The sequence below is a fragment of the Parus major genome, chromosome 5 (genome assembly GCF_001522545.3).
Source record: "Parus major isolate Abel chromosome 5, Parus_major1.1, whole genome shotgun sequence".
NCBI lineage: Eukaryota > Metazoa > Chordata > Aves > Passeriformes > Paridae > Parus > Parus major.
This window is the reverse complement of record NC_031774.1, coordinates 51,371,594-51,397,912: the sequence shown is the minus strand read 5'-3', so window position 1 is coordinate 51,397,912 and position 26,319 is coordinate 51,371,594. Positions and strand designations below refer to the sequence as shown.

The 26,319-nt window shown below is 39.5% G+C and overlaps 3 protein-coding genes across 16 annotated transcripts in view; 1 reads left to right on the top strand and 2 right to left on the bottom strand.

Moving 5' to 3' along the window:
- Positions 1 to 6,777, bottom strand: part of TECPR2 (tectonin beta-propeller repeat containing 2) — a 42,113-nt gene extending 35,336 nt beyond the window's left edge. For 6 of the 7 annotated variants that reach the window (XR_004497873.1, XR_004497871.1, XR_001522040.2 and 3 more), the window contains exons 1-5: positions 6,689 to 6,777; positions 4,975 to 5,119; positions 1,606 to 1,890; positions 1,364 to 1,492; positions 806 to 937 (exon numbers count right to left, since the gene is read on the bottom strand). Coding sequence is in view for 3 of the 7 variants with exons in the window: in XM_015630180.1 (XP_015485666.1) it covers positions 806 to 937; positions 1,364 to 1,492; positions 1,606 to 1,839 (495 nt within the window). In the remaining 4 variants the exon portion in view is untranslated. The remainder of the gene's footprint in view (positions 1 to 805; positions 938 to 1,363; positions 1,493 to 1,605; positions 1,891 to 4,974; positions 5,120 to 6,688) is intronic. The other variant, XM_015630181.1, reaches the window with a different exon arrangement.
- On the top strand, positions 6,749 to 24,978 carry CINP (cyclin dependent kinase 2 interacting protein). Of its 5 annotated transcripts, XR_001522041.3 has the most exons (7): positions 6,896 to 7,093; positions 8,107 to 8,275; positions 9,459 to 9,585; positions 11,116 to 11,245; positions 12,701 to 12,934; positions 18,759 to 18,905; positions 24,500 to 24,586. XR_001522041.3 is itself a non-coding variant. In XM_015630193.2 (6 exons), exons 1-5 carry the CDS (start codon positions 6,849 to 6,851, stop codon positions 12,901 to 12,903), a joined length of 636 nt encoding a protein of 211 aa, XP_015485679.1. In that variant the 5' UTR covers positions 6,749 to 6,848; the 3' UTR covers positions 12,904 to 12,934; positions 24,500 to 24,978. The 5 variants fall into 5 exon arrangements, 4 of the variants coding, with proteins under 4 accessions (XP_015485679.1, XP_015485674.1, XP_015485675.2 ...); XM_015630193.2 differs by lacking the exons at positions 6,896 to 7,093; positions 18,759 to 18,905 and adding an exon at positions 6,749 to 6,855 and having other exon boundaries at positions 24,500 to 24,978; XM_015630188.3 differs by lacking the exon at positions 18,759 to 18,905 and having other exon boundaries at positions 6,898 to 7,093; positions 24,500 to 24,978.
- Positions 15,665 to 26,307, bottom strand: ZNF839 (zinc finger protein 839). 4 transcript variants are annotated; one of them, XM_015630185.2, is made up of 8 exons: positions 25,811 to 26,307; positions 23,993 to 24,898; positions 21,986 to 22,237; positions 21,158 to 21,250; positions 20,655 to 20,807; positions 19,431 to 19,571; positions 18,635 to 18,773; positions 15,665 to 17,041 (listed from the first exon to the last, which is right to left on the bottom strand). In XM_015630185.2, the coding sequence occupies exons 1-8, from the start codon at positions 25,904 to 25,906 to the stop codon at positions 16,050 to 16,052; spliced, it is 2,772 nt and encodes a 923-aa protein (XP_015485671.1). In that variant the 5' UTR covers positions 25,907 to 26,307; the 3' UTR covers positions 15,665 to 16,049. The 4 variants fall into 4 exon arrangements, with proteins under 4 accessions (XP_015485671.1, XP_015485670.1, XP_015485669.1 ...); XM_015630184.2 differs by having other exon boundaries at positions 18,668 to 18,773; positions 25,811 to 26,186; XM_015630183.2 differs by having other exon boundaries at positions 23,993 to 24,895; positions 25,811 to 26,186.
- Between the last annotated feature and the right edge of the window lie 12 nt (positions 26,308 to 26,319).

Here is a 26,319-nt window from a genome sequence, read left to right as displayed (position 1 = left end):
TGTTGCATGAAATTCACTTAATGAATATGGACTTAATTTACATAGGCGAGAGAGGAGTTAGATTGTGTGTGACACACTATGAAATGTAGTTTCTCTTGGAATATTAGCTAATACATTTCTCTTTAAATCAATAGAAACTTTAAGAACTTTAGGACATAATTTCTTCCTTCTTCCCTACTGCCATCTCATACATTGATGAGACAATCATTACTTTTGGTGATTTCTGTCAAACCAAATTGAGGGACAGTCACAGATAAATCAGGACAGATGTGATTTAAACTTCTCTCCCATTTGGAAATTCAAGTTAGCATTAATTTTGTTGACATCCAAGGTCTGTATTAACTGACAAGATGTGAGAAAAATTCCATTTACTGGTTACATGCTAGTCAGCCAGCAGCACCCAAATGTTACTTTCATTCTTCACTCTAGATTGAGATGCTGAACAATTTTGGGAGAAGTACTCCACCAATAGAGCCACATCAGTCAAAAATACCCCTTCCAAACAAAAGAGAAGGTACTGGCTGAAAGCTGAAGAAAGATTTGATAGTTATTTCATGAAAAATGAGAAAGATCACTACTTCTTTTAAAATGCATTACTTTTTAAAAAAGATAAGGCAGTTGTGAAGGATATCCAATGGTTGCCTTGCAGAGTGAGCACACACTGGGCCAAGTGAACACATACCAATAAAGCCATCCAACTAAACACATAACACTGAACAATTAAGTAACTGCTAAATATTTAAACACACAAGCATCCTTTCAGAAAGCGCAAATATGAATTAAGGTCCCCATAACAAATGCTCACCTGGTCTAGGTCTAGTGCAGAGTAAACAATTTTTCCTTTGTCATCTCCAGAGAATAATTTCATTCCGTTGGGACTCCAAGCTAAAGCTGTAATGCTACTTTTGTGGATGCCAGCAACATCAAATCTGCGAAGCTGTGAAACAATAACAAAGCAATAGAAGAACGAGCTGAAGAGAAAATGGACGCATAAAGCCTATTCAGTGACTCCTAATTGGTTTAACTGGAGATGAAGTACAAAAGTGCGGGTTCCTTCTAAAGTTTATTTCACACAAAAACACGTAACAATCCACACTCCACTCCACCAAAGAGATTAGCCAATTATTACTCATGAGAAATCTCTCAGAAACATATTTGATTAAATACATCTTTTGTAATGCAAAGCATGCTTTAATATTATTGTTTTATCAGCTTAACATACGAAGCCCGAAACATATTTGCAGCTATTTCATCAGGCAAGACTGGCTAGGTTTCACTCTATATTATGAAGAATCATGGTAACACTCTACTAGAGCTGGCCATACTAGTCCTCACAGAAATTTAGGCAAATGAAAATATTTACCTGTTTGTTCCTTCCAGGTAATGAAGACACAAGCTGGAAAACTGCAACCCAACCTGAGGCTGTACCAACAGCAACCAGATCATCAAAACAACTCAATAGTTTTACAAAAGTTATAGACTCACACCTCCCCTGTTGAAACAAACCATACAAAGAATTCACAGGTTAATGAGACACCAACAGAGAGCTCAATTCTGAGCAACACAGCTTCATTGGAAGAGACAACAGTAAAAGTTAGTATTTACCTCAAAATTATATTTTTTCATCTGGTTTAAATGTCTGCAGTAGAGATAAAGCATCCCAATGCTGCTCCCCACAGCAATGTAGTCTCCATTGGTATCAAGTGCTGTGAGGTAAACCACAATAGAACGAAAGCCTTTCTGGATCTTTGTAGGAATAGCATTGAGGAGATAATACAAGGGACAAAATTCCTTAAATATAACTGGTGAAGCCACAGATGCCATAGCAAGGATTTGCATCAGCAATTTTAAGGCTGAAATAAACACATCTACATGACCACGTAAGGAAATCTGAAAGACAAAAGCAAAAGACGTGTCATTAATTTGTGTGGAAAGAGTAAAAGGTTAACAGCCACAATTAAGCAAAAAAGAAAAAAAAAATTCTCAGATTTTGCTCTGCATAAAGAAAGAGCAAATTAAACTCTTGTAATGAATGTAACCTATTCTTAGAAGAAACTTTTTCCTACCAAAAAGTGTATTCCTTAAATTCAACTAACATATAAGGATGAAAGGTAACCACTAAATATGGGATAATCACTTTTTCTTGCATCTGTAAGCTTGTCAAAGTAGAGTTGAAATGCAATGATTCTTTACATCTGCCTAGTGAATAAACCATGAGGACTCTGACACGGAACAACCCATGTGATGTATTTCTTCATCTTTCTGCAGCCTCCACCCTCAATCCAACCAGTGCCCAAGAGCATGGGATATTCACTGAGTCAGACAGTGCTGCAAAATCAAAGCAACAGACTGGCATTTGTGCTCCACTCCTTAATGCCCCATAGCCCAAGAAAAAACACAGTTGAGAAACTGTTCAGCTGGAGCTACATCTGCTATACATTCATATAACAACCAAAAAAATTAGAATAATGTGGGAAGAAAGGGGAGAGCAAAAACTAAAGAACTCCTATTTTGATAGACACAGGAAAATATCCATGTAGCAACTGAATTTAGAAAGATAAGGAGCAAACAGGAAAAAAGTACCATATGTCCAGGTTTCCTTTAATGGATAAGAAAATAATTTTATGCTTGTGAGCAATACTGTAAATATACTTAGAGGACAATATCTAAGCATAACAGAAACAAAGAGTCTGTTTGCCTTCTACAACATAGTCAGAGATCATCACAGTAAAAACATACTGGCACCCTCAGAAAAAGCTGATCATGAGCAATGTAAAACTATTTAAAAAATTTAATTAAACCCAGTAATTTTTCTCATCACTACAGCCTTGACAAGAACATTTTGCAGCAGTAGCTGCTGCTTCTCCTCATGGGTGACTTTGAAACATGGAAAAGAAAAGAAACTTTCACTTCTCAAATTTTATTTTGCCATGGGCATGTCTGATTAACAAAATGGTATAGAGTCTTGCACTTTTCCAAGACAAGAATTTTGGATATCTGTAGACAGGAAAGTTTTTCATGGTTGTTTAAGATCTTACCATTCAAGATTTTCTTGAGAGTCAGCAGAGTTAGAACTTCCTTAGAGAAATAAAAACCAGAAATCTGCCAATTAAATTCAGAAATGCTTCTAAATGCTCACAATTATTCTGTGGAGTACTACTGCAATTTGTGATACGTCCTATTGCATCTAGTTTTTCATTCTCTAAGGATAGAAATGTTTTTTGTTTGGCAGCTTCATACACTGCTCGCAGTATGTATCAACTAAATTTTAAAAAAAAAGAAAAAAAAAACTGTTCTAGCTTAGTATTTCCATTACTGTGAAAAGCTCTGGCACCTCAGTTTTCCAACTGTTTCAGTTTTTGTGCAAGAGCATTCAGCACACACACTTTGGACCCTGCAACACTTGCTGTCAATATAAAATTCCACTAAGTCCAAAGGGACTGTTTGCATGACATTGCCCATGCATGTCATAGACAAGCCCACAAGAATAAAGACTGGTTACTAGGCTTATATTTTGTCTGCTACAAAAATTGCCAATAACTACACTAGCACCAGTTGTTAGATGTTTCTAATTGTGGTAAATTTTACTGCTTGATAGAGTTTAGAAATTAATTCCACTCTTCTCCTATGTTTACAGCCTGTCAAGGTGTATTTAATGAAGTATCATAAAGACCAGCTGATATGCATCCAAACTATTTCTGAATGAAGAGTATCTTTCAGAGATAACAGATAACCTTAGTGCATCATGACACTTCCACAAAATTTTCACAAATCACCTATTTCCTATCATATATTTTAGGTCTCCAACCCCTTCCTTCAGCATTTACTACCTTCTGTCTAGAGTCAACTAAATATAAAAAGAATCTATTGCTGAAGTCTCATCCGCTGTTCTAAATGTGCTGTTCTGCCACTTTAGTAATTTTACTAGTCAAGGGTCTTTCTTTCTTTTCTCTAATAAAACAAAATCCAGCTTTTGTCCTGAGTCTCGCATTTACTAATCTACCTCTGTCTAACCTCAGCTTCTATCACAAGTCAGCTACTGCCTCATGAATTTCACATATTTTGGTTTTTAAGTCCCCTTTGTGACTCTTGCAATTTATACCTGTCACCATCCAAAGCTTCTCTTGTAGCTGGAACCACCTCACACTCCTCACAGTTACTAGAGAACCTTCCAAGCCATCAGAATTCATCCTTTCTTAGTTTCCACCACTTATTCTCCAGCTCAACTAAACCATTAAAAACAGAGTAACTGATAACCAGCTATGGAAATATGCAGATTTATATTATGCAGAAAAAGACTTTTCATCTTTCCTCTACAATAACCCTATCTGCTACCTGATCTATATTTTGGAAGTTTACATTTAATTTTAAAAAGGAGTGAAAAGGAAAGTTTAATAGGGTTTTTTTCTTCCCACCCACCAAAAAAAAAACCACAAAAAACCCCCAAACAAACGGGAAGAATTATTTCTTGTCACATACAAGGTAAATTTAAAAACTCTGCTGTTATGTAAGGGTTCTCACTCTTTGTAAAATTTATATACAATCTCTGATGGCAAAGCAGTCAAAAAAACAAATTAAGATTTTGTTCTCTATAACCCATTCACCCTGTACAATCAAAAAAGAGAAAAAATTATCAATGAACACTAATTTCTTGACACTGTACACAAATTAGTTTCATCTTGAGTGGTTTATAGAGTAACAAAATACTCTACTGCTTGGGTAAGAAACATAAAAGTGAAAACTCAAAACCATATTTTTATTAAAAATACTACTAATTAAGTAATTTTATCTACACTAACCAAATGTATAAGGGACTAGAAGATCTCCCATATGGCCAGTACAGTCAAAATATCTACACAAATGCCATTATTCTCTGTTTTTGAGCCTAAAGTCTTTAATATCCCTCTAATGATAGTTACGTATCACATGTAGTCTGTAATAGCTTTAGGATTAATTGTTATCTGTTTTTCCTACCTCATTAATCTAAGGCAAACAGTGGATATAATCTATTTTCTCATGCAGATTTTGGAACTGGATGCATGTGTTCAGTCTGTATCAGCCACAGTTATTCTGAAGTAACAGTCGTACAGGGAAAATTAGCCTGTGCTAAGCAGCTGTCCTGCAGTAGAGATAAAGTGGAGAAAAATACCACATCAAAAACAATCACCAGAGTCCTTCCTACTCAGCTCTTAGACTTCACAAGTTCTTAAATACTGCATTCAAGGCCATGCTTTCAAAAATAGTTTTAATTTTTTTTTTTTTTTTTCTGGTGTTAGGAACAGAAATAAGGCTCAATGCTGTGTAACAGAGGCAACTTAAGTGAAAGATAATCCTGTGGTTCCGCAGACAGGCAGTGGCTAAAGGTTCAGTGCCAGGATATGCCACAGATAGACTGCAGGAAACTAAAGCTGTCACTGCATTTCTGTGAGCCCCAGGGTCCTGTTTGTACTAGAGGGACAACAGCTCCAGGGTTTTTTTTTTAATCTTTGACATTAAAACTTGCATTTAAGTTCTTCAGAGAACAAACTCCCATATGACCACAGCTAAACACAGCAGTCTCTGTTCTCAGCCTAGATCCTGGCAACTAAAAAGGAAAGCGGTTTTCTTTTCTAATACTTCTCACACATTCAGCCCTAGAGCAGGCTGCCCCACTGTCACATCTCCAGAGCTTTTCACAGCAGAATACTGCCAAGCAGAGCAGAGAACACAAACACACACCCCGCCAAAGGAGCTCTGCTTTCACGTGTCCTGCACACAGGCAAATAACCAGCTGGCACGCAGGTCATGGTGACCTGATTAACAAACACTTGGCTTTACACAACTCATTAAATGTTACACTTTTGGTTCGAATGATGTTTGTTTTGTTTCTCTGTGACATAATAAAAAAATTAAAAAAACAAAACAAAAAATCTAGATGAAAGAGGTGGAAAGGGTAGAAAAGGGGAAGCTACAGTCACTGCACATCCTTAAAGGGATGGGAAAACTCAGCTGTATTCATCCTGATGGTCTTGTGACACCCTATGAAATCTTCACGGAATTCTAGAATGGTTTGGGTTGGAAGGGACCCTAAAGATCATCCAGTTCCAACACTCTTGCCATGGACAGAGATACCTTCCACTAGACCAGGCTGCTTTGAGCCCCATCCAAACTCACCATAAACACTTCCAAGGATGGAGAATCCACAGCTTCTCTGGGCAACCTGTTTCAGTGCCTCACTACTATCACAGCAAAGAATTTATTCTTAGTATCTAACATAAACCTGCCCTTCTTTCACTTTGACGCTATTCCCCCTTGCCTTCACCTCCCTCCCTCATACGTATTTCTTAAGCATATTTTATTGAAACATACTCAGGTGTTTCAAAACTCCTTCCCAACAGGTGCCTCCTACACACCCGTGTGGCTGCAGCCCCTGCCAGAGAAGGACAGAGCCAGTGGCTCCCGGCAGGACACCCACGGGGCTGCCTCGCCTTCCCGCCGGCTTTACCTCGGCTTATGCCGGATTTACCGCCCAGACGCAGAGCCCCGGCAAGGGGAGGGCGACGCAGCCCCTCCAGCCACTCCGCGGGCGGTGACAGCCGCCGACCCCCGCCGGAGCCCGCCCCGAGCCCCCTCAGCGAGAGCACCCGCGCCCCAGGAGCCGGCCCCTGAGGGGTCCCCCCCAGCTCCGCAGGGCCGCGGCTGCACTCACCGCTCCGGGGCGCGGGCGGCGGCTCAGGGAGGGTGGCGGGGAGCGGCGTCGCCGAGCCCCGAGGCGGCGGAGCGGCGGCTGCCCCGGTGCCTGCGCCGCTCGGGGGCCGGGCTGGGCGGGGCCGGACGTGAGCGAACTTCCGCGGGGCGGCGGGGTCGCCATGGCGGGTGAGTGAGGGGGGAGCCGGAGGAGGCGAATGGGAGAGTAGCAGGGAGCAGCCACCGGTGGGGTCCCGGCGTTTTTGCAGCAAATTAAGGGGGTTTAACGTGCCCCTGGTGCTCTGCGAGCCCGCCGGGCAGCTACTGCCGCAGGCCGATATGCACCGTGTGCAGCACCTCGCTGATGCCTCAGGTGGAGCGGGGACCCCCATGTGTTTTACCACATCTCTGTATAAATATCTAAAGGGTGGGTGTCAAGAGAATTGATCAGGCTCTTCTCGGTGGTGCCAACCAACCGGACCAGAGGCAACGGGCAGAAACTGATGCAGAGGGAGTTCCACCAGAACATGAGGAAGAACTTCGTTACTATGCAGTGACCGAGCCCTGAAACAGACGAGCCAGAGAGGTTGTGGAGTCTTCTTCACTGGAGATAGCCGAGACCCGTCCGGATGCAATCCCGTGCCATGTGCTCTGGCATGGCCTGCTTGCAGGAAGGTTGGGCCGGCTGGCCCACTGTGGCCCCTCCCAACCTGAGCCAGTCTATGATTTTGTGTGGACTTAACGTCTTTTGATTTGGTGAACTCTTTTCAGGCATCTATGTGGATAAAAGTTGAAGCCAGCAAACATTCAGGCAGGGTGTTTGGCTTGGATTTGAGCCCTGCTTTGGCTGCTAGGGCAGGGCCTGCGGTGCAAAGGTGGGGCTGTTTTGTGTGATCAGGGGGCATGCAGCGGGTTCTTACAGCTGTCTGCCTTCCACGGAGACACCATGAAACGAGGGCTTTGTGCTCAGCAGTAAAGCACCCAGCACCTTCACCAGGGGCCAACCTTTCCCCAAGCTCTTGCAGCTCACGTGTTGCTGTGAATTAATTCTGATGTTCATGGCATGAGCCCTGCATGCATGCACAGTAATTGTTTGATTTTGAATTGTCATGATTTCTCTCTCATACATTGCATCAGCATCTGGCTGGCCTTTGATGTCAGAAGACTACTAGGTCTGCCAGCACTACAAAGCCACTGCTGTCCATGCTTCAACTTCACATCTCAGAATGTGCTTGCATTTGTTTAATAACCTGGCTTTCTTGCAAATACAAATAGAAGAGGAATTAGATTTTGTGACCAAAGACAGTTAATGTAAATTCCATTTTACATTAATCAATATTTTCCAGTAAATCAAGGAAATGCTTCACACGAATAGCTGCTGGGCACTGATTTGTTTCTGTATGCTTTAAATGGCTTCAATATCTTTATTTTCTCATACAGCAAAAAGTCCTCATGATAGTACTCCAAGAAGGCCTGTTTTATCTGTCAGTGCAAGAAAAATTAAAGATAATGCAGCAGACTGGCATAATTTAATGATGAAATGGGAAAGACTAAATGATAATGGATTTACTACAGCAAACAAAATAGTCAACATGAGGATCAGTGAGCAGTAAGTATGCTAATACTAATAAAGATAGGATAAAGATTGCTTTTATTGAGAGATTAATCTGCTTTCTTCACTGGAAAGTTCTTTTGGGAGATGGGGAAAGAACATGTCACAGTGGATAAGCTAGCTCTCAGATCAAACTCAGCAGTTGCATTTTTTGGTTACATAAACTATTTACATTCAAATAATGACTCGTTTAATAATGATATTTGCAAGAAATGGGAAATGTTTATTTTACATAATCAAACATAACATATTTTAAATACTTACATAATGTAACAAATTAAAACCTAATTCCATAAATCTCAGCCCATGTGAGTTCCCTTATTCTCTTGCATATTTTACAGTGAGGCATAAAAAACTCAAGTCTAAAGTTCAGAAGGTTTTAAGAAAGAATCAGTGATTTGGACAGACAAAAGTTTCAATGGTGATGATTTAAAACAAAACCAACAAAGAGCCAACAAAAATAATGCACCACAACCACCATAAAAAAATAAAAACAGAGAAAAACTGAAAAAACCCCACTTTGCTAGAGCTTTTATTTTCATGCTGTAACGAAAATCCTTAACTAACAGGACTTTGAGCAGCTTCTCCAGAGCCCTGACAGCTGAAGAGGTTTTTTCTGACAGGGTTCTGACAGGTACAAGCTGAGGAATATTTTGCTGTAATGGTGCCAGATGTTGCTTTTGCTCTTTAGCAGCTTTCTCTCTGAGTTTACAGCTGGTGTGGGAAAGTCTGCCAGATAGGGCAGGTGACTGTGTATTGGCTGCTCTGGGGTCACAGATAAATATCTTGGCTTAAATTTGCACAAAGGCGAGTTTGTAGTTGGAAACCAGATTGTCCTGTGGAGCAGCTAGAGCCTGGGCTTACCTTGTTGGTCACGAGAGAATAACCTCCAGCACAGGGGCAAAGTAAAGAGGAAAAAAGAGTTATCTTAACACATGCAAATGTTTTTTTTTAAGCACATGTTCTAAGGTAGAGTAGTTCTGTATTTCTCTGATTATTATGGTACTAGCCCCATTTGCTCACATGGCCAGCTATGCTTTGTGCTATTTTTATGTAGGAATTCTCATGAACAGCCTGTGAATGAGAGATTTTGTAGGATCAGACCACAAGGATGTTAAATCTGCACTGCTCAAGTAAACCTATATGTAGTTTTGTATGCTGTCTTATGTTTCTGTTTTAGGTTTCAAGACAACAAACTGGAGATAACATGTGATAACAATGCCACAGAACCTGAAAAGCCAACCCCAAAATACAATGAAGAGCTGGACAAGTGCTGTGCAGAATTACTTGAGACTTTAAAGCATATGGTAATACGCCTTTTTCAGACTTAGTCAGTATGAATCAATTCCAAGTGTGCTCTGGTAACAAGGAAATGTCCTGAAGTATTTATTGTAGACAGAAAATTGGGGCTTTCATTAATAGTTCTTTGGCTTCAAACCTAAATGACTATAAATCCAGAGTGTGCCATTTATTTGATTGATTGGTAAATTTAAAAGCTGGTTTTGCATCTTCTTTTGGCTTATAGTTCTACTCCCCCTTTTATAAAGTGATCTGAAAACAAATCATAAAAAGTGCATTCCAAAACTGCACCTGTTTTCTGTTTCTCATCCTGGATATTCCCTCTGTTTAAAACAAAAGAAACAGCAAAGCATAAAGCAGTGCTTTACCTGCCATCATATCCTTGCAGCTGTCTTGATAAGACGTAATGCAGTCATATTTTTAGCCTGCCTACCTGTATTTGCTGTGCAGATCTCTTTCTCTGGAGAGTGGAGTAAGATAATTATGTAACCCACCTTTTTTTCTGGATACCTTGCTAGGAATTAATGTCACCTGTCAGTTTGACAGGAAGCAAACAAATTTTTTTCTGCCAGATACTGTAATTTAAAATTCTTATTAAAAATAACTTTTATAGCCTTTTGCCAAAGTGGAGGCCCATTAAAAGGATGGTAGATCTGTTTTTTTATATAGACAGGATACAGTCTTCCAGTATTTAGAAAAAGCAGGAAACTGTCTAGATTTCCCTCAGATTTTGTTCTGTGGGGAAAACATGTGGAGATTTTCTTTTTTGTTTTTTTTTCCCTTGATGTACTTTTGTGTTCACAGTACAAATGCATTGAAAGTTTTTACTCTTCCTGAGTAACAGGAGTCTAAGCAGCCAGTGTTGGATTGGATACTAAACATAACTACTATGACCTAATTTATTTTTCATTCCTTAGGAGTTTATACATGAGCTTACAGGCTCACAGATGAATCTGTGTATCTGTGGTTTAGCTACTTGATGTAAAGATACTGCCTGCAAGCTTCATTTTGGTGTAAATATTCATACCTGAATGCATGAACTCAGATGAACATGAGGGAAATGGATGAAATGACCTATTTTTGAAGCAAGCTCTTAGATCAGCTGAAGTAGCTTGAGCTGCTTTTCTCACCTGCTGCTGATCTTTGGAAATTAAAGTCATCTCAATATAGTAATGAAAGAAAATGTCTTGATAGGGCTTGTGCTATACCAGTGTGATGTTTTTCCCCAGTGCTAAATTGCTATAGGAAAAATTAGGGAGATAAAAAAATGAGAGGGCTATAGTATATTTCTACATGTGGGGAAACAAAAGAATGTCCAAAATAGAGTCATACATAACAGTGTTCAAAATTTCAGGGTATCTCATATTAAGTTTTTGTATAGATTCCAGTTTTGATTCCTGTATGGAGTTAAAAAATGTGAGCTAGAAATGTTAATATTAAATAGCCTTCATATATAGTGTGTTTTAAAAAATGCTTAAGATTATACTAGCCTAATGTTCCTGAGATATTCATTAATGTTCCATGTTCATCATTTTCAGACAAAAATACAACTGAAAATGGAAAAGCTTACTTCGACTACTAAAGCAATCTGTGATTTGGAAACATTCCACCACGGAGCTGGGAATTGCACGGCACCCTTCTTTCATACATGGCCCACACCACACTTCTGTAAGTAAAATATTGATTGTCTTAGCTAATTACATTGTGTCATCAGTGTCATCTAATTTATGACTGAAAAATAAGCCCTCTTATCTGGATGTCTTGCCTGAAAGGGAGAGAGTGCTGTCTCCTTTACAAGTGACTAATCAATAAACGCACAAAAGCACTACTTGGTTATAAAGGGTTACTGCTGATGACTGCCAAGCATTGTCTGACATGCAACAATTACAGCATAGAACTAAATTTGTCAGCATCGTACAGTGTCCAAGCTGCAACAGCCACATCCTCTGCAGGCAGAGACATATTTGCAACTTGCTGGTGTTAAGCTGCAGGCTTAACTACTTGACTTGTTACTTGACACTGAAATTAAATCCTTGAATGCAAAGAGCAAGCTATACCTCAGTTAATTCTCAAGCAGCCAAAGAAAAATACCTCTGATCTCAGTGTCAATCAAGACAAGTAAAGAAATGTTACACTCTACTGTTAACATTAATTCTTTTAGCGTTCACTTGATGGGAAAAGGTACCGCCTCCCAGCTGGTATTTCTCCAGTTTTAAAACTGTCTGAATTCAAGGGAAGCCTGATTGCATGCAAACCAGCTGCCTTCTTTGTGAAGTGAAAAACATACTTCTGTGAAGCTTGGCTTCTTACTTCACTACCACAGTTTAGCAGGAATCTTATGTATTAGTTTCTGCCAGCTTAAGAGAGTAAGAATGACAAAGACAACTGCTGTCAAAACACCCATTGTGACTGAATCATTTAGTGATGCTGTCTACTCCATGAAAGACTAAATCCTTCTGAAGGCAATGATAGTTCAAGCTAAGTTGGAAGCACAAGATCAGTCTCTCTTTAAAAATACTTTGTGTGGTTATTTTTTAGGAATTCAAACAGTGAAAGATTACAGATGCATTTTAACCCCCCTACCAGTTGTACTAACATAACTAGTAACAGTTTTTGCAATAAACGCTTTGGTTTTGGTCTGTTGGATTTTTTTACTGTTGCTTTTCACTATTGTTATTACTCATTGGTGATCATGCATTGCTGAAGTGATGCCCACAGCATGTGAGGGCATCCTTAAGATTAGCTAAAATTAAGAATGACTCTAAAATGTGAAGCTTGTATTGCATTACCAAATTTTGAAATCAAATTTCAGTTACTCGAGGAATAGCTGTAACTGATAATTTTACAGTGGGTCCTGAGAACCAGTACCACTGCTTATTCTATAATTAAATGCGAACTCATAATCAGCAGTGTGTAAAATACATCCCAAAGCTGTGGAAATTGTTTAGCTTTTTATATTGTAATGTAAAAACATCATTAATGCTGTAAAAAAAAGCTAAATTTGGGGAATAGCTTATGTAAGGTAGGGGGTGTTTATGATCCATATATTACAAGTATAATTTAGCTTTTACAGAATTGCTGAAATGTTCTGGTCAATACGTTTGGTTTTTAAATCCATTTCAGATGAGGTTTCTCTGAAGCTGTCTGAAATGTACAAGAAGGAGCTACAACTCAAGCAAACAATTGTACAAGACATAGCTCATTCTGCTGACCAGGATCTGATGATGGTGTATTTATCCTCGTGGTTGTACCAGCCTTACATTGAGAACAGCAGCATGCTGCTGCTTGAAGCCATGCTGCTGGAAACAGGACACAGGCAGTGCTAGAATTCCAAAGGTTACATGGCTGGCTTACCAAGTAAGTTGATTTTTTTGTAAAACTTATTAAAAATATTTTTCTCTATCCATATTCCTTACTTTGTCTGAGCTGATACTCCTTTTACTGCTTGGGGAAATCTAGTTCTGGTTGTTTTTATCTATTTTAAGGGCAACACAGAGGCTACAGGTAAGAGGCTAAGTCCTCTATATTCAGAAAGAGGTAAGTCTGGGGGATTCAATGCATATAGAAGCTACAGCAAAAAATGTTATTTCCTCCCAAATCTGAACAGCCTAAAATACCTGTATGGTCCTTTTTACCATAGAAATTCAGCACTTCTTGATCTTTCATGGGGTATTTTTTGCATGAATTAACAGGGCAGATGTTTTTGTAGTTGCTTTATATGTGGAGGAAAGGAAAGCACAAAAAGAAGAATCCAAAAGGATCCACATAGTTTGGTATGTGATTTTGAAATGCTGTTGTTGCACACAATAGTGCAAATTCTGGCTTGGTTTTGATTCTGGTGTTGTTGGGTACATCAAAACACTCAAAAAAGTGATCCAAGCCTGAGCCAGCACCTGGGGAAGGTTTAGAACAAGTCAGCATTATATAGTCATTATATAATAAGATCTTGTTCCCATGAATTAATTTTAATTTTTTTCTTTTTCAAGAGATGTTTCATGAAAGCATCTGTTGAATGAAACAAAACCTGCTTTAGTCAAGGCTGTATCCCATCTTGTTTGCTCCCTGTCATAGGGCTCAGTGCGTTTTTCTTTGGGTTACTGTTACTGATGTCAAATGGTTTTGGTTTGAAGGTGTGTCCTTCCCTCTGTACTGATAGGAAAAGCAGGGTCGCTTACCTAATTAGTCCCAAGCTGAAACCTCATAAGCTTAATAAGGGAAATATATCTGTTTCCTGCAGTAACAGGACAGACAGACATGAATTAGCAAGTTTTATTGAGATGTTGCTCTGTTGAACAATGAGGTTGTTTCTAGTAGCTAATAAGAGTCTATTCTTAGCCCACGATTCCAGCATCTAAAAAGAAATTCTGCTGTAACTCAAGGAGAATAAAGGTAGGAACAGCTTTGTTGGGTTATTTTTTTTCAGTGGAAGTGTTTCACTTAGTTTAACAGACACCTTAATTCACCTGAGTTGGGCCAGACTTCTGTCACTATGGAAACATCTCAGTACTTCAAAAATATTTTTCAAGGAGAAGAGATCAGTTCACATATAGAATTGTTCTTTTAAGATGAGAGTAGGTGTATTCTATTTCCCAGCATGTGCAAATTGATAGGGAAGGCAAAATTGAAGCAAGTTTTCATTTTCTGCATAGGTGGAAATTGTGGTTTGCTCTCATTCCTTAAGAGGAAAAAAGCTCTTCAGGAAAGGGTCTTCATATTCACAGACCCTCTTGCTTATTGATTGTTGTTGGGCACTGGAAGATTACTGCAAAATCATTGCAGAGATGTTTTCTGATTCTACCTCTAAGCAGTCGATTGTTGTATTTGTAGCCTCAAGTATAATTATTAGATAGTCAGTACAAAAGAGTATTATAAAGAAATGCTCACTGCAAAGACTTTGAAAGACCAGCAGAACTTTGCTTGAATGCTGCCTTCACTACAAAGTAGGTCTGTATCCATCCTCTGGCAATTACCACCTCCTAAAGAGGGATAAAAACCCAGAACAAGTAGCTCATTAATAACTCATTAATGGACAGTATCTTTCACTGTAACTACTCATAAAGGGCAACATTCTGGGTAACTGAATTCAGCTTCTACTTAGGCAACCAAGAAAAACCCCACCAAACAGAAAAGCCTTACCCAATTATGTTTAAAGGGACATAGAGCAGTTTTTAATCTGTTAATTGTATTCTGTTTAGATTAAATTTTATTATTTTTCTTCAGTAACAATACTATGAAAAAAAAATCAGTGTTGATACTTGATTTAAGATTTGTTGATTTTGCCTCCTGTCCGTGGCAGATTTGTCCAATTGCCCCACTAGTTGCATTTCTTCAGTAACGAGGTGACACACACATTTTAAAGATCTGTTACCACTTTTCAGTAATGTCTGCTCATTTAATGCTGTTCTTTTTCACCTGCTAAACTTCTTGAAAGAAAAGACAGTGCCTTGGATAAGATGCTGGTAGTACGTCTCCACAAAAATATAACTTGATCCAAGGATCAACTTTAAGTATGACAAGAATTCAAGTAATTTGCCAAGCTTTCTCCCTGCCTAGAGCAACAGTCCCTTTGCATTATGATTAAACAGTACAAGGCAGTGTGGATTTACTGGGAAGGTTGAAGTGTAGAACTGATAAAGGATGCATCATCTGAAAAGTGTAATACTAGTCTAACAAAAATAGGCCATGATAGACTAAAGCAAAAAAAGAATTTGGTACCACATTAGGGAAAATCAGATCACTACTTATGCATCTTCCCTTTTATGTCTACGCAACAGCAATTTTTAAAGGTGTGGCTGAACATTGGACAAGCAACTTAAATACTTTCAATTGTACTTCCAATTGTTCAGTACAAACCAGATTTTCTTTGAAACTATTTCTGTCTCTTAACTCAGTGAATGCTTATTTCAGTAAGGATCAGCTAGGCTGTCACATTGTTCCCAGAATGCACAAGTTTATTATGGATTATACTTAAACCTGCCCATTATTCCAGGCAGATTTATGTGCATCAAGTCTAGATGCTAATGAATATTCAAGATAGCTTTTTAAAAGTGCAATAACAGTGTTTTCTAATCTCAGCGGCACAGAAAATGCACATTTTTAATACAGCTTTTATTTTACCCATATACAGCTTGCCAGTACACAGCACATCACTGCTAAACAGCAGTACAACTGCATTTTTAGATGGCTATAGAGAAAAGGAATTACGTAACAAAAGGGAACAGTGCAAGTTTTAGGGTTGACAAAATTTCCACTTTCCACCCATCCCCAACATACAAAGCAAAGAGAACAATGTTAATTCTAGAATTTTTGGTTGCAATGCTGCTAGATTTATATAAACATAAGTTATAAAAAGTACAGGGCATAGAAACAGTTTACAAATAAGTTAAATTTCCATTATCTCAGTATTCACATTAGAAAAATATACATTTTATAATCAGTCTTTTCCAGAAGAAAGCTTATAGGGTTTTCTATTTTATGGCTCAAATTCACTTTGCGAGAGTAAAATATTTTCACTTTGGCCACCTGCTTCCATTGCCAGTAGTGCTTCCACTGTTTCCAGAGGTATCCCTTCGGGTGTACGAATGTGCATTGTAGTACCATTGGAATCAGTCACAATAACGATGCCTTCCGCCTGAGACAAAACAGCAGTGTCTGGATGAGACAAGATAAGCCCATCTGAAGTCTGAATAAAAATCTGTTCCTGTCCCTGAGACAAAAAATCATGGCTCTCATCCGAAATCTCAAAAGCTACAGTTTCATCTACAGTAACTGTATTTGCCAGCTTGTGTGCTTCCTCTGTCACACAAGAATATTCACTCTGATTTTTGAAAGTATTTTCCTGGTTCCCATGAGTGGGCAGGGAGGCTCCCTGGACAGCGTTCTGGTGTGACTCAGCCTGAGCATTGTGGGGGTAGTTTATTGGCACAACATTTGTTGAAAAAACTTCTTCAAGTTCCTGCATCTCATCAGTCATATCAGTATTATGGAGTTGCCCAGAATGTTCTTTAATTGTAAAATTAGGGCTTTCTTCCTGCAGTTCATGATATTTTTGACTGTGACCCTTTTCTTCACTCGTTGGTAGGCCAGTGCTGTGCCTGGCCACTGCTGGGTCTGACATGGAGCTGCGGAGTTCAGGAGCCGCCGGTGCCCCCGCCGCACTCCCGCTCACAAAGCACGCCTGAACCAGCCCAGCCGAGCCGCCTGCTCCGACAGGCAGCACGACTTCAGTGTGCAGCAGAGAAGCTTCACCTGCCATGTCTGGTCCCTGTATGCTCACAGGCTGGGGATACTCTATCCTCATTTCCACAGTTTGGGAGAAGGTACCTGAATTTTCACCATCAATTCTAACTCCTGAATCAGAAAGTGAATTATGTTCCTCTGTTGCCTGTAATGTACTTCCAGTTGTACAGCAAGTGATATGCCTATCTTCTGAAAGCAGGATTTCTCCATTTAATGGATTAAAACCTGAAAAGGGGAGAGAAGTATTATTTTGTTGGGTGATCCAATATTATATGCCAAAAAAATTATTTTTCAGCAATAATTTTGGTGGAAAAGCTAGACTACTTCATTGCTTTGCTTCCCCCAAATTAGCCAACCTGAAGTACCTTATAGGAATTTCATAGAGAAAGTTACTATAAAAATATTTAAGGAATTTTTGAATAGTGGTATTTTATCAAGTATTTCTATATTAAGAAACCTTACATTAAGAGGCAGCATTTTTCTGTTCATCCTGAAAACAACCTGGGCTGAAAGGCAAACTCAATTCTCTTCCATCTGTCATGCAGCCAGTAACATTAAAAGATAAAGACTTAACCACAAACTTGTCAGCTGCTCATCCTCATCACTTACTTAGTAAGTTGATTGAAGCATTTAAATTTCTGTTTAAATTTCTATTCCTAGTCAAGCTCATGCTGGGTTCAGACATATCATCAGGTTACTACATACTAATTAGCTGTGCTAAGAGCCCCAGCAGGACTTTTGTCTTGTGCCAGAAAAAATAAAAACCACAAGAAATGCAGTGTTCTACCAGTTACTTGACCTGGACCTGACCAGGGTCCCAAACCCTGAAAGTAGGTGAACAATAATTACTAAGCTGCAGCATTATGAGCAGTCAGCCTTTAAGAATAAAGGTCAGAAGGAACAAGTAAGTTGGTTTGGTTTTGCTTTTTTTTTTTTTTTTTTTTGTTATGAAAGATACCACTGCACAAAAAAAGGAGACCTAACACTGCAGAGAGAACTATTTTTAACATTTTGCAATGTAGACTAGCAAACACCCTGCTAGCAGGCACGAGCAAAACAATTTTAAAAATTCATAGCCCAGAAGAAAATCAGTGCAGAAAGAAGTAAGCATGGTCATGCAGAGAGCCTTTAAGAGAAAGAAAATCAAAGGGAGGGAAAAAACAATTGACTGAAAGACATGCAAAGGCCACTTACAGCACTACCAAAATAATGTATTTATAAAGTGGATGGTACTGATAGACATTAACTTACTAGATAATGTTACCATGCTAATCTGAAGGGCAGCAGGATGAAACATGAAGAAGGAATAAAAAGAAAGGCAACCACCTTAAGACTGTGGTGCACAATGGTGCCTCAATTCCAATACAAGATGTATGCCAATGATGGATACTGGACAGCCTACACCAGCTCTCCCTTTCCCCCAAGTTCCACAAAGTTCTGGTAATTCTGCTATTGTAGCTGGCTGGGGCCAAGAGGAAGGATGTGCACTCTGCTTCCTCTTCCTCTGCTCTCCCCCAGCTGACACAGTGGTTATGAGGGAGAGGACAGACAGGAAGCACCCAGCAGAGGACAGTACTATGCTCATAAGTAGTATCAATAACTGATTATCATGCATCCAGGATTGAGCTATTGCTGTCTGCATCATCTGTAACTTCTCCCTCCTCATGAGGCCTTTCCAGTTAAACAGCTGCTTTTGAAGGACCTGGGAAGCAAGTTAAGAAATTAAACTGTAAGAAAAAAAACATAGTAACTTGAAGAACAAAGATATGTTCAGCTCCTCCATGAACAGAACAGAACTGGAAAATCTGAAGAGGTTACCATCTTTTTCAAACAGTGTACACAAATTCTCACTCTTTTCTTTCACTTCATCTTGACTGGCATAAGCATTGTTCACATTCTCTGTTACATCTTCTAACTTGCTCCTTTTGGCTGGTGGCAACAGGTCTTCCCCTGAGCTCTGTCAATACAAAAGATGATTAACTGCTGCCCGTGTAACAGTTGACAATATTGGAAAAGATAACTGGAAACATCATGACAGTGAACTGATGATCCTTGAAAACAGGATTTGCACTAACGGTCTTCCTAAGAGGTAAAGATTTTAAACACAGCCCTCACATTTCACCAAAACTCTAGGGAGATGAAACACAGCTGTCTGCTACAACTATAAACAGAGTGAAGCTCATCGACTGACTTGTCAGGAAGAAAGAAACCATTTTCATGCACCTCTATCCAACACCAATTAGCACTTCTCCAGTGTCTGAACCTGCTGTAGGTTAGGCCATTTCCTCTAACACAGGTGGAGGAGCCCCCAGTTACCAGCACCTCAAGGATGTTCTTTTTCTTTTGTCCCTGTATCAAAGACCTGTGAGTCTTTGATACTCTGTCCTGAATGCTACCAAGTGTCATCCCAAAGCACATACTTAGTGTGCTAGTTCATATGCCCTGCTATAATACCACAGCAGAGAGTACTTTCAGTATTTCTGAACACCACAAAAGCCTTACTTTAACATGACTCAGATAGTACCAGCATGATTTTATAAGAAATAATTATGTACTTTTGAAAGTTTTAATTTGTCTTAGTTTCACTGTTAATTTTCACAAAGGTGTTCCATACCTCAGCTAACCGTTTTTGTCCCAGTACGTCCACAGGCACTTGCTCACTAACCATTTTAATTATACATTGTGAATGAGAGCCTGCACCTTGCATCTTCTGTTCTCCACTGAGTATTTCTGTGATTCCTAGAGATTCAGCAACCTTCAAAAACAGATATAAGGAAAAAAGTAAAAGTTAGCCTCTCAGATCTGAATACATAAATACTGAAACACAAATTAGTTTTCTTAAAACTGAACTAGAACTATATCCTGTCTAGCCTGACAATCACCTCAGCTCAATGCAAGTATTTATACCCATGTTTTATATTAGCCTTCACACTGACACATACCCTTCATGTGAAGGTGACTGTAAAGAGGCAAACTTGAAAAAATTATGCTTATATACAGAATCCAGGGACAGTTAGAGCAGTGTTTAATAAAGATTTTTGAGGTTCTCCATCATATTAAAAACATTTAAGTCTTCCTCTTTAGAGTATCTCTGCATAGTTAAGGATTTTCCCCCTTCCTCAAATTCCATTCCTGTGCTTCATCCTTACATGGGTGTGCTACTATCCAGCTTCTCAAGGCTAGGTTGTTTTGGGGTTTGGTTTGGTCTTGTTTTTATTTTTTAAAGAGCATCATTCTATATTAAGAATGCACGTGAACTTAGAAGAGAAGCAAGAAAGAGGTTCCCATCTGTCTTTCCAGATACAACTCCATAAACAATGAATCTGGAGTCTCTGAAATAATAGTTTGCAATTTTATTAATGTAGTCACTACCTTTCACATTTGTTATTGTGACTGTGAACTGCATGGATGCATTCATTTTGCAATGAAACTACTTATCTCTTTAAATCAAGGTCACTCATCTTAAATATAGACACACACATACACACCCTTGATCAAACATCAGGATGTACTTTTATTAGTGGTTAATGGTAAATAAACCTTGCAGTACTACTCTAGATATGAAAGGCAGGTACTAGCACTGCTAGAATTGGTTTTTATATTTCTAGTTGTATCCACTGACAAATCAGAATTGTACTTATGTATTTCTTTTTCTTCTTGGTAAGTTGTTGGATCTTTCACAATAATGCCTATTTTTGCTAATTAAAAATTGTGTTGTTTTCAAATAAATTTACCTGCACGAGAAAGCTTAGGAGAAAAAATTAAAAATGCAAAGCATCTAAAATAAATCAAGCAAACAAACAAACCAATCATAGTTCCAAACAGAGTGCTTTATTACCTTAGCATCTTTTATTTCAACAGGCTGTTGGCAATGCACAGAATCAGAATTACTGAGGTGATCATAAGCCATTTTCTTTACCATGTTATGCAAATCTTCAAATTCCCTATACACATCTGGAAAGTAAGCTTTGGCTGGATATCCTTTTTCCACCTAGGAATAAGAGGGGAATAAAAAAAGGGCTTGTTTCTCCCTCCCTATACTTTAAAAAAAGATGAAATTAAGATCTGTCAATTTTGTTCTGTTCAACATTTTAGGATAGAAACATTCAAGTCAAAAGACTAGGGAATATTGAAAATGCCACTGATCAGGCAGCAAAAAACAAGGCTTTGAGTTGAGACCTATCAGAATTTTGCCTGTGTAAGACTGAAGTGATGTGTGGAACATCTACACAGTGCACTATGCTAACTTGGAAAGTTCAATTATGTCTCTAAAGGAATCTTTTTGTGTATACTAATGGACGTATCCCTCAAATAATTCAATATTTTTAAGTAAAAGCTCACCTTCATCAACAGGAATTCATAAACTGTAACGAGCTTTGCAAGACGTGGGAGAGCCAGCTCCATTAAGTCTTCATTATCACATTGTTGTATTAGCTGTCAAAAGCCAGAATGAGATTATTAGGAAAAAGCAGCCCACACATTCTGTACCCCATTTTCAGAACATAAAATATCACTACATTTTTTTGAAAGATATGCTGTATGTTTAGGCAGCTTTAAGAATAGATGCAAACTAACTCCAAAATGGGGTAAGTTACACAACCTGAGAATAGTTACTATTCATGTACAGACAAAACTAAGTCCCACAAATGTTGCCAATTCATAGAAAGAACAGCAACCTCAGTAGCTTTACTAGCCATAAAGGATCTACAACACACAGAAAACAAAGAACAAATTGTGTTACTTGGATTTTAATCCACATTCTATCCTCCCCCAAGACCTTATTTGTGGGTTTGTTTTGTTTTTCTGGTTTTTTTTTAAATTATTATTTATTTTGCTGTATTGGAGGAGATACGTAGTAGTAGCTAGTAACCCTCCTTCTCCAGAAAAAGGGTAGCAATAATATAACTACATGTCAAAAGTCCCTTTCCAAACTGAGTTCCCATTTTCCCTTTTTCCAGTGTTCTTTTGGAAGTATTTTTTCTTGAAAGACAATGTTTTCTTCTTAGAAGCCATCTAAGACTTTGATCCTATCCATACATGAGGATGAAAAAAAAAAAAATCTTTTTTGAAAATGATTCATTGAAAATAAGTGATTTAAAAAAAAAAGGAGGGGGGAAAAATAGGGCAGGGGAAAAATACTTGTGAAGTAATTGCAGAAGAGAACCATACCTCTTTTAACCTAGCTTTTCTTCTGAATACATTGTGTTCTGCTGACACACTACTAAGTGACTTTGAAGGGGACTGACCAGGTCTGCTAAGCCTTCCAGAACACCTGGATCTTCCACCCATCCTGGGTCGACCACGTCTCTTTGGTCGTCTGGGTCTTCCAGGTCCTTTTGGTTTTACAGGTCCCTGGTGTCCTGAACTGGTTTCATCTGGTTGTTCTGCCAGCAAGTGTCTGCTTTCCTCAGACTCTGAAGCCTTAATTAAAAGGAAGAGTATTCATTCAACATTTTAAACAGTTTTGAGGAAGACAGTTTTAAAATTAAGCTTGTCATCTACACAAACAATAGCATATTAAAAAAATGCAAAGCTGGATACAATCATAACTTGCAAAGAAAGTTGTGGAATAACTTACATTAGTAACTGCTACTTCTGCAACACATATATGTCATTATTTGCAAAGTTGGTATTTTTGAACCCCAAGATGTCACACAAAATAAAAAGATTAAATTAACAATGAAAGAGGTGTTTTAAGTGGGTTAAATACATTTAATATTTTTGAAGTAAAAAATATCCTCTTTAAATAAAGTGGTTGTAGAAATAAAACTTAATTAAAACATATTCATATTTTACTTAAGTAAAACATATTCAAAGCATAATTTGGGTTTCATTGTAACCATGTCAAAACATGAAGACTTTGTAAGAAAGACAAAAACTCTGACACCATGAACAGTGACAAGCCCAGTAATTAGATATCGAAATGTACTGCCCAGTTACCACATTTCAAAATCCTGTCTTCCCTAGGAAGACAGCTAGGAAGCAGCTCCTGTTACAAGATCACACAGAAAGTCAAAGTATCTTTTATATGTTTAATTTATCATTATCATTTCAGTGTAAAGCTTTTTAACTGTTCAAAGCAGTGATTTCTTACTTAAACATCTTCCCTTCCAAGAGAGAATTTCTAAGAATGTTCCAGCATCTTTTAAGAAATGAGGTGCTGAGGTACATCAGGGTTCTTTGAATAATCTGTACATTTGCATCCCAACATTCAGTAACTCCCTACTATGCTACTGATTAGGAAAGCTCTATAAATGGCAAATTTATGTCAGTTCTATCCAGGGATTAAATTACTAAATTAGTTCTAAATTTGATATAGGACTAGGGGTTGAGCATGGGCATCTTGATTGGCTTCCTATCTGTATCAAAGAACTCAAATAATTCAGAGAGCAGTCTTCAGTATGCTATAATTCTTTTTCCAGAGATAACTGAGTGTAGAGGATGAGGGAAGGCTTGTTTGCTGTACTGACACCTTAAGCTCTAAATTTTTACTTTCCTGAGAACAATTACAAAGTCAAGTAATAAATGTGGCACCCCTGCACCTAAACGAGTACCTTTTCATAGCCAGCAGCTGCATCAACTTTTGCTACAAAATGTTAAGAGTCATTTCAATATCAAAAGAGAAACTTTTCTTTGAAGTGACCAGCTTAGAACATTACAGGAAAAAAATTTCAGCTGAGGCAGCTTCTACACAGAGACTCCAATTTCACATGTTTGGTGTGCAGGGTTTCAAAGCCTCACTTTGAAAACCTGCTCTAGGAATAGCTGCAGTTCACTGTTGGGTTCCAAATAAGAGATTTTTCTGTGATGACATTATTTCAGCAACAGAAAATGAGAGAGCAGATGATGTGTTGCTGTCATGCTAAAGGCTGTAACTGAACAACAGTGTTCTTATCCAAATGCAGAGAAGAATGTAATTTATGCAGACAAGGTAAAAACTGTGTCAGAAACCCAGTAAGAAATGAACATTCAGTAAACACTTTGCTGTATGTGTCTATGCAAGAGTACTATTGCTGCAGCACTGCAAAAGACAATTTGATTTTTAAAGGACTTCAATGGAAAATTTGCCTAATTTAGTCTATCAGTGGATATTTCTGAGCAGTACAAGACTGTGCAGCCACAGAAGTGCCATTCTACTTCCCACAGAACTGACAATTTTTCTGAGTAACACTTTACCTGTTCTTCAGCCTTTGAATCAACAGTTTCTTCCAGACTGGTAGCCAGTGCTTTTTCATGATTTAAAGTGACAGCAATTGAATCCAAATGTGCTGGACTCATCATTTCCTCTTCCACAAACATACTTCCATTAGGCTTATTTAGAGGTATTTTCTGAGGTGAAGTCTCCAGCTGTCCATGGTCTGGGTTAAGTTTATAATGTCTTGCTAATCCTCCTTTTCCTATGTAAGATTTTTCACAAGTCTGACATTTAAATGTTTTGGGTTTCAGATTATAATTTGAAGAACTAAATAATGCATCCTTTCCCTTCACTTTTCCTTCTTCATCATCTTCTATACTCAGCTCAGAGTAGTCATCAGAATCAGACTGATGACCATCAGCCAAATCCTCCATTTTAATGAATTTATAATCTTTAGCTTTGTATTTGGGGGGGCGTGAAATCCGTCCAGAACGAGTTTTCACCTTCAAGGATTTCTTTAACTTGTCATCTTTTTGCTTTTTTTCAAGGCATGGTGTACTTGCTGAACTGGCTGCAGCCACAGTAGGATTTGAAGACCTTGAAGCTGATGCTGTGGCACAAGCAGCCCTCTGCCCATTCACCATCTTAGATGGGGAAATCTTGTCCACAGACACTGATCCATGAGATGGCAAAGGCCTCTGCATAAGCAACTGAACCAGAGACTCAGAAGAACTATGCAGGAATAGCTGCTGCTGCTCAGTTCCTGAAACAGGCTGTATCCTAATTATCTGGGGATTAACAATGCCAAGTCCTGGTATGCTAGAGTTCCTACCAACTGGCTGACTCAGTGTTATAGTTTTGGACTGGATTGGTGCCAATGATGTCACTGGCCCTTCAGTTTCCTTCATCTGTCCTGGCTGAACTTGGACACAAATGGCTTCCAGCTGCTTTTGTGGAAAAAAGGAAGAGTTGCAATTACACAAATAGAGTATTAATAAATAAATACAATACTTATCAAGATAATACACACATGCCCTTAAAGCAAAGCATGACAAAACAGCCGCATATCATTAGCTTTCCATTTTAATGCATCAAAGCACAGGTTCCCTTCCTTCAAGGTACGGGCTTTCCTGCGCATTTTCTGGTATGACTGCTGTTCAACTAAAGCATGTTAAGTTTGCTCTGAGGCCATGTCACAGTTTTGTTTCCTGCTAGCAGGCCTGTCTGGAATAGCGGGGTCAATGCCATCACCAAAGCACATTGATAACCTTCAGCAGACCCCACACATGGAAAAACTAGTCTGCTACATGAAACAGGAAAAATACCCAGTCCAGGACATACCAAAATATGTGTTCAGTTCACAAAAACTTTGTGGTGATGATTCACAGAATCAGATACTACTGTTCATCTCCCTCACAGTTTCTCTGCCTCATCCAAATTTCTGCCTCAGTTCAAATGAATCACTTCACAACCTGCACCCCAAACGTGGTTGAAAACCCAGGTACTATGACCTGCAAGAGACATGCACTAACTTCCTGTGCATCACAACTTAACCAGTATGAAACAGCTCTTCTAAGCTGTTCTTGGCTGCACGTGTTGTTATACCAAAACACTGACCACAGCAGCTATCAGCTACATTCAACCACGGATTTTCCTAAACCACATTGAAAGCTGTGCCTTTGAGCTATGGGATTGGAGTCTACACCCAAGGACAGGTGTGACTGAGGAGAACGAAAAAAAGAAAAAAGAAAAAAAAAAAAAAACGAAAAACAATTAAAAAGGATTAGACTCGCCAGAGCCATGTCTTTCATCACCAACGGAGCGCCGCAACCTCCCTCCCCGCCAGCCCCCAGGGTTACCTTCTGCGGGAGGAGGCGGGCGGCCGCCGCGGCCCTGCCCTGCTGTAGGGCGACCTGCTGGGCCACGCTCTGCAGCTGCCGGGCGGCGTTCTGCATGATGCCGCCCGCGGGGCAGGGCTGCGGCGGGGGCGCGGCGGTCGCCGCCGGCTTCAGCTGTTCCTGGGCCTTGCTCACTTGCTCGATGACCCGCCGGAGCTCCGCGGGGGCCAGCGGCGCGGCGGCGGGACGGGGCGGCGAGGGCGGCCCCAGGCTCTCCAGTAGCCGCCGCTGCTCGCCGGCGCTCAGCCCCGCGCCCTCCGCCGCGCTCCCGTCCGCCTGCAGGTACAGCACGGTGCCGCTCGCCGCCCCCGCGCCGGCTTCCAGGGTGGCCAAGCTCTGCACCAGCTCCTCCGTCACCGCCAGCAGCTCCGCGCCGCTGCCGCCGCCCTCCTCTCGCCCCGCTGCCGTCGCGCCCGGAGGAGTCCCGCGGGTGCCGGGGGGCTCGTCCTCAGCGGGCGGAGGGGGCGGCA